The sequence below is a fragment of the Anopheles aquasalis genome, chromosome 3 (genome assembly GCF_943734665.1).
Source record: "Anopheles aquasalis chromosome 3, idAnoAquaMG_Q_19, whole genome shotgun sequence".
Lineage (NCBI taxonomy): Eukaryota > Metazoa > Arthropoda > Insecta > Diptera > Culicidae > Anopheles > Anopheles aquasalis.
In genome coordinates this window covers 54,393,549-54,401,048 of record NC_064878.1, presented here as the reverse complement: position 1 = coordinate 54,401,048, position 7,500 = coordinate 54,393,549, and the positions used below count along the sequence as shown (strand labels likewise).

General features: G+C 51.5%; 1 protein-coding gene across 3 annotated transcripts in view; it reads left to right on the top strand.

The window, feature by feature from the left end:
* The window catches only part of LOC126575592 (trifunctional nucleotide phosphoesterase protein YfkN), an 8,924-nt gene that overhangs the window by 916 nt on the left and 508 nt on the right, over positions 1 to 7,500 (top strand). Inside the window, exons 2-8 of one of the 3 annotated variants that reach the window (XM_050236358.1) lie at positions 3,969 to 4,227; positions 4,789 to 5,239; positions 5,326 to 5,591; positions 5,674 to 5,796; positions 5,877 to 6,809; positions 6,887 to 6,982; positions 7,058 to 7,500. The exon at positions 7,058 to 7,500 is cut by the window's right edge and continues 508 nt beyond it. In XM_050236358.1, coding sequence (XP_050092315.1) covers positions 4,024 to 4,227; positions 4,789 to 5,239; positions 5,326 to 5,591; positions 5,674 to 5,796; positions 5,877 to 6,809; positions 6,887 to 6,982; positions 7,058 to 7,138 — 2,154 coding nt within the window. In that variant the 5' untranslated portion in view covers positions 3,969 to 4,023 and the 3' untranslated portion in view covers positions 7,139 to 7,500. Of the gene's footprint in view, positions 1 to 3,072; positions 3,132 to 3,968; positions 4,228 to 4,788; positions 5,240 to 5,325; positions 5,592 to 5,673; positions 5,797 to 5,876; positions 6,810 to 6,886; positions 6,983 to 7,057 lie in introns of those variants that run through there. The other 2 variants (XM_050236360.1, XM_050236359.1) reach the window with 2 other exon arrangements.

The window sequence follows — 7,500 nt, the reverse complement described above, 5'->3', positions numbered from 1 at the left end:
CCTAGGGAGTGAGGCCGAGGAAACACTCGAACACCCACCACATACACACACACTCACAGGAAGTGATGGAGGCGCACACGCGGTTGGAGTGCTCGGAGGGACGATACTAGTGGTGGCGGCAGCGCATAAGCGTTGTATCGCCGCGTGGCGTGTTGAAGAGGACAAATCTCTAGAGGTCATTGAGATTTTTATTGTTTGCTTGCTAACACAATGTGTGTACCTCTGGTGATACGAGCGAGGATGGCAGAGATGTTGTCACATAACCACAGGACAGGACACTTCTCTATCCTCGCCTGGAGACGCCACATTCCGCCTTTAGAGCGATTCAGCAGCATTTCAGGCCTTTCTTCGTATCCGTTTTGTGAAGAAAAGAGGGTTTTTTTTGCTGTTGTTACAACAACAATCCCAATCTGCGGCGAGATCTGCAACTTGGCGGATAAAAAGGAGAAAAAAACGAATGTGCTCGTCGCCCTATCGTGTAGACTGCTTTCTCTCTCACACTCTAGCTCTAACAAGCTGGGCCAGAGTGCAGCGATCCAAGTACACCGTGCGGTATGCTAGGGCCTCTTTGGAGGCTTGGAAGCGAAAACAGGGAAAAAAAGGAAAGAAAAACACGCCACAACCGAAAGACACGGGCACCGATGGGACCGATATATAGAATTATCCAGAAATAGAACCACAACATTGCCATCGTCCTCATAGAGGCGAGATAGCGACGAGGGAATGGGGGGATTCAATAAATCCCTTCATTTTTCCCTTCGCTCTCTTCTCACCCGGAAGCTAGTACGGAAGCTCAGTAACCGGAAATCAAATGGTAGAGGAGGAATTGCTGCTGCTGCTGCTGCTGCTGCGGCTGCTGGCCGCAAGGAAGCAAATGGTGGCAAATTGAATCGCAGCTGGCTCCTGTGGCTCCTTTTTACAGATTGTGCCCTCGTCTCTGGAATCACACAGTACATTCCATTCCAGCAGTACAAGGAAGAGCAGCATTAGCTCGTTATTCTCTCTCTCTCTCTTGCTCGCTCGCGCGTCAGGAGGAGGTTATAGTAGGCACTGGGGCGCCATATTAATCTTCTGGTTACGCTGACCCCCTCCTGGCTCAGGGCAACCACCGGAATAGAGTAGTACACACAATGGTGCTAGTGCTCTCCGGTTCCATAAACCCGACTTTTTCGCAATTCGACAGCGACGGATGAGATAACGCTGCCGGATGCCGGAGAGCAGCTGGGACACACTGAAGAATGGCGGCTCCTCGCGCTGATTGTTATGCCAAAATAGAAAAGAAAGAAGCCACTACCGCTGCTACCGCTGGGCTGGCGCAGACTGATTTAGAGTCTGTCTTAAAATAAATATCACGATGGCGGCATCGTCGACGTCGATGTTGTAGGCCACGTAGTGTACTTATCAGCGTGCGAATCATTCTACCCGATGGCGAGATGACGTTGGAGATCGCGAGTGGCCCGCGCGCCGCAGAGCAAACGTCACGTCTCGCGTTTGAACGCAAAACGTGCTCGCGGTCGTCGTCGCCACGATTTAATCGATAGTGAAAGTGGCAGCACGGCATAACGGTGGTCGGCACGGCGATAGCCTGGCGTTTGCCATGTTTTTAGTAAACAAGAAAAAACGAACTGCAATTTAACATTAAAAAGTTTTTGCACGCAACCACCCCAAAGAGAGAGAGAGCGTCGACCACTACCGTCCAGATTGTAAACTCCTGGATCGGTTAAACCAGGAGGCGCACGAAATTAAGGCTAATTCGCGTTGCTAAGCAGATTCAACAGAATAATCGCCAGGACTACGGAACGCCACAGCAACAGCTGCTCCTCTTTCCTGCACGTTGTCGCACGCTTTTGACGGTTTTTGATATCGGACAGGCAAAAATAAACGCCACAGACGGCAATCCGCTTCGATTAGAGACCCTACGGAGCACCGGAGGGGATGCTTGGACTGTTCTAGTGACGACGGTTTCTCCTCAACCTTGAGGATGGTGCGCGTGTTCGCTAGCAACAACCACACAAACTTGTGCTACACAGCGAACGGATCTAGGGAAGGGAATCACAATACCGTCGAAATAGGAAAAATGTAAAAAATGGTGGAAAAATTGGGGGAACACATTTGATGGCCTAGTAGTAGTAGTAGGTCACGTGGTTGGTCGTAAAACTAAGGCTTAGTAGCCAGTGAGTGCTCCCCGGTCCGATCTGAATATGTTACTCCGGTTTCTAAATTCAACCGTACAGCCGCTTTCGAAAGGTATTTTGAAGCAAATTTCGATCGTAAGTCCCAAAGAGAGAGAATCTCCTCCGCGTGTTTAGCACCAGGGAAGGGGGCCGCAGTCACTTCTCCGATTCTAACGCAATTATCGAACGGAGCCCCTTCTGTGTTCTGGATGTGTAAATCATATTTTCTCCGGGTCCCGGGGTGTAGATTGCGTGGCATTGAAAATTGTAAATTCAATAACCGATCGACTTCGACACTAGCCCTTGTCAGCACTGAATGCAGCTCATAATTGTGGATGACGAGGATGGATGGTTACACGGATTTTGAATGGAGGGAAATTCGATTTCCATGTCCAAGATTTGTGCGGAACGGTGTGAGTCAATTCATTCCTGGTAGTAGAGCAGCTTCTACGCAGATAATGCGATTGGAGAATCTTATCTTGTCCCTCGCAGATAACACCGGCACGCCACGCGAAGTGTGAGAGAAGCGAAGAGATAATCAAATCATATCTCTCCCAACAACAGCACCCCAGCAACGTCTTTGCTAAACAGGCCCAATGTCGGAAGATATGCGCGACACAACATATGCCGCCACACGCTATATACATTGTTGGCTAGCGCACACGTTGTCGGTTATCATGCTCGGGGACTCGCGCAATTTACAACCGGACCGGTAAGCGGGAAGGAAGGGAAGGGTGTCCGTCCTTCGTGGGGAGGGGGAACGCGGCCCTACGTATGCGTAAGCGGCGGCGGTGGTGACTGTCAGAGCGAGAGTTTCGCGACCGCCGCAGCATGCCACGGTGATTCGCGTTCGCGCTCGGTATCGCAGTGAGCTGTGGATCCGGATTCAGTTCAGTTCAGTAGTGACGGCTCCACTTTACGGTTCCACGAAGGGAGACGCATCCATCACCGAGAGAGGTAATTCGCGGTTCGCTAATCGCTCGTTTGTTTTGTCCCCAGCCGGGGAGAGTGCATCGGCGATCGCGCAGATCGGTGGCACAGATTAAGCCGCATTTGTTGCTTTGCTGCGAATTGCGAAAGGGAAAGGCCAGGAAGTTGTGTGTTGTGCTGTGTAGAGGAGATGATGGGCACGTGATTAGAACAAGTCGTGTTGTTAATCCGTGTTAAGGCCCTTGGCCGCGAGCTGGAGTCTCTGGTGTTGCGTTGCGTTTGGTGGCAGAACATAACGTGGGCGCGCGTCAAGGTCAAACAGTACCACCGAAGGGGCTTACGCGCGGTGACGAAATAGGAAGATACAAAACACATATCGGCGGTGCGAAGGTCTCAATCGTTGCTTCCCTTCGCTCTCGGGTTCCATGTAAGGTTTCGTTCCGATAGGTTCCGGGGTCCTATCCCGTCCTTCAACCCCACCTCGTGTCCTATTGTTATCTGAAGTCGACTCTTTAGTGCAAATCATAAAACTGAATTGGACGGTGTGCGTGGTGGTGGTGGTGGTGGTGGTTTTTGGGAGGGTCACTACCCCGTTCACACAACATCAACGAACGCAGGCCTTGAAAACGGTCATCGCCGTCGTCGTCGATTTAGGAAGGGATTTTGGGGTGGGGTGGTGTGTTCCCCTAGCACATATCCGCTCCGTGCATGATGGTGATGTGTCTGTTCGCTTGATTCGATGACTTTAGAACTCGCTTCTCTACCTTTGCTTTGCTTTCATTTGTGTGTTGCTTCCGATGACGATGAACCACAACACACAACACTTCCGCTTTGATTTGTCTCTTTATCTTCCTCCACGCGAAGACACACGCATAAACACACACAAAGTTGTTGGAATTTGCTTGTTGGCGGCTGAAGCATGGCTGGCTTCGCAACATCATCCCAGCAGGCCGCGCAACAACAACAGCATCAGCAGCACCAGCTGCATCAGCAACAACAGCAGCAACAGCATCAGGTGCGCTCCAAGTGGGGCGATCTAGTGGATGGTGGTTCCGGAAATCCCCTCGAAACGGCAACGGAAGTGTCGCAGGGCCTGAAACATGTGGTCGGCTGGCTCAAACAGGTGTCCCCTTTCCTTCTTCACTTTCTTTCTTCGTCTCTCCGTCTCTATCACTCTCTCTATCTCTCTCTGTCTGTGTGCGTGTGTTTGATGTCGTAACTAGGTGTCTAGGATTCCCTCTCAGAATGTCCATTCCTGGCCTACTATCATTCCCTCTTCGATATCCTGTGTAGTAAGATGCGACCTTTCAGTCCTCTGTCTAGATGTGTCCCTTAAAACCCTTATTAATGATTTGTTTTTTCCGAGTGGTATGCTAAAGAAACTATCCGTCCTCCTCGTCCAGGCACACCCCAGAAGAGGCCAGCGCACGTGGTACATCCGATCCTGTTGATCCAGCATGTAGTGTGATGTGTTTCCCCCGTATCTTATTTCGCATTCCGCTGAATCTGCTGCTCTTGCTGTTTTTCATTTGTTTGTCACAACATCTCGTTGCTAGAAGCATGTCCTTCTCCCTTCTCTCCCATTTTATCTGCCACTATCCTTCGTCGTAAAGCGTGGATTTTTGTCGTGGGTTCCTCCTTCAAGAACTTCACTAACAATTGCCATTCTCTTTCACATCGGTAGGCATCGGTAGAGGTCCGAGAAGCGGGCAAACGGGCGGTCTCGCAGCTTCAGAGCAACACACCGAACCTGCTGCACCTGCACACCACCACGCTCATCCGGCACCATCACGTGCATGATCGGGATACCGTCGGTGGAGTGGGAACCAGTAGCAGCACTAGAGGAGGTAGCAGCGGCAGCAGTAACACCATGGCAACCGGCGAGGATCAACTGACGCTGATCCACTATAACGATGTGTACAACATCGATGCCAACAGCAAAACGGAACCGATCGGTGGAGCGGCTCGGTTCTGCACCGCGGTCAAATCGTTCGCCTCCCTCAACCCGCTCGTGCTGTTCAGCGGTGACGCGTTCTCGCCGAGCATGCTCAGCACTTTCACCAAGGGCGAACAGATGGTACCGGTACTGAACGCAATTGGGACGCACTGTGCCGTGTTTGGGAATCATGATTTCGGTAAGCCATCGGTGGTGGCGGATGAGTCCTTGTGCCAACTATTTAACGTGCTTTTACGTGTTTTTTAATGCCCTCTTCTTTCGTAGATCACGGATTGGACATACTGACGGATTGGGTAGAGAAAACGAATTTTCCCTGGTTGATGTCTAACGTGGTCGACAATGAAACTGGCCGGCCACTCGGTGGAGGCAAGATTACCCACATTTTGCACCACGGTAACGTGAAGGTGGGCCTGATCGGGCTGGTAGAGAAGGAGTGGCTCGATACGCTACCGACGATCGATCCGAACGAGGTGACGTACATTGACTTCATTAAAGCCGGCAACCAGCTGGCCGATGAGCTACACAATCAGGTATGGAGCGGTTTCCGGGTATGATGATCATCTGTATGGGGTTCTAATGTATCTCTTCCTTTGCGTTTATTACCTCTTTCAGGGTTGTGATGTGATTATAGCTTTAACGCATATGCGGACACCGAACGATATTGAGCTGGCGAAGCACAGCGGCCACATTGATCTCATCCTAGGCGGGCATGATCACGTGTACGAGATATTAAACGTAAGTTGCAAGCTACCCCTACCCTTCTACCAATAACTCGTGGTTTTGTGGTCTTCTCCCTATCCACGGTATGTCCTTAGATTGAAGATACTCACGTCATCAAGTCGGGTACGGACTTTCGGCAGTTCTCGAAGATTGGCGTTTGTTTGGCGCGCAACGAGAACGGCAAGCTCAACATCAACGTGGAGAAGGTGGACATTCATTCGGGCAAGTACAGCGAAGATGCGGCGCTGAAGGAGGAGCTGCGCAAGTACTCGGAAACGATCGAGTCGAAGATGGACGAGGTGCTGGGTACGTTCGCGGTGGAGTTGGACGGTCGCTTCTCGGCGATCCGTACCTCCGAGACGAACCTCGGTAACTGGATCTGCGATGTGGCGCTCGCAGCGACCGGCGCTGACTGTGTGATGATCAACTCCGGCACGTTCCGATCGGATCAGATCCATCCGGCTGGTCCGTTCACGATGCGTGATCTGGTGAACATCATTCCGATGCAGGATCCACTGATTGTGCTCGAGGTGACGGGCAATACGTTGCACGAGGCGCTCGAGAACTCGGTCTCCACCTATCCGAAGCTCGAAGGTCGGTTCCCGCAGATTGCCGGTATGTCGTTTGCGTTCGATCCGTCGAAACCACCGGGCAGGAGAGTGGAACCGAAGCTAGTGCGCGTCGGTGACGAGTGGTTGAACCTGGAGCAGAAGTATACGCTGTGCATCAAGAGCTACATCTATGGTGGGTGCGATGGGTACACGATGTTCAAGGGTTGCCGGGTGCTGATGGATGACGATGCGGCGCCGGAGCTCGGGCTAGCGATCCAGAACCACTTCAAGGCGATCGATGTGCGGATGGGCAAGGCACACCATACGAAGCACCGCCAATCGCTGGTTACGCTGTCGCGCCGGCACAGCATGGTGCAGATGCTGGAGAACCTCGAGCTCGACGGTCCGACACCGATCCGCCGCAAGTCTTCCGTGACGCCACCGAAGATGGAGCACATTAGCAACAATCGGGGAAAGGTTAGTAGAGAGGACGATCGCGTACGAAGGATGATTGGATAGATCGTGTACTAATCGAATGCTTCCATATTTTACAGCTTCTCCGGCGTGCTTCGTTGGATGATTTGGAGCAGAACAGCTGCCAGCTGGCGCCTGCCATCCAGCATCGTATTATCGTGGTGCAGAATGAGGATGTAAGCTGCTAAACAGTAGGCGCCATTGCGAGAGTACGGCCAAATGATGTTCCTCGGACACTTTTCTCGTTCCAGCACATCCGTGAGATGGTTCTGCGCCGGGAAACGATCGAGAAGAACTCCGTCATCAAGGAAACGGATGAACTAACGCCATAAGAAGGGCGGTTGATGCCCTGGTGTGTGTATATAGCGATGCCGGTCCGATTATTTCCCCAGCACGCGCACGATGTCCCGATGCCCGTCGTCCACCGTCGACGTGGATTGATCGAATTAGTTAACACATCTATGTAACAGGGATGCTGTAACCCTGCTGTTTGTTGTGCTTTGAAACCTGCTGCCTGCCGACGACAGAGATTTTGTAATGTTAAGGAGTTTTTGAGTTTGGTTTCGTTTTTTTTTTCTTCAAAAAGCTCGTTTCCGTTTTCCGTTTAATTTTACATGATGTTCCCTCAACCAAACCAGATGCAAAGACTAGAAGATAAGAGTTGATATTAGAGGCGCAATAGTGCTCTAGTGAG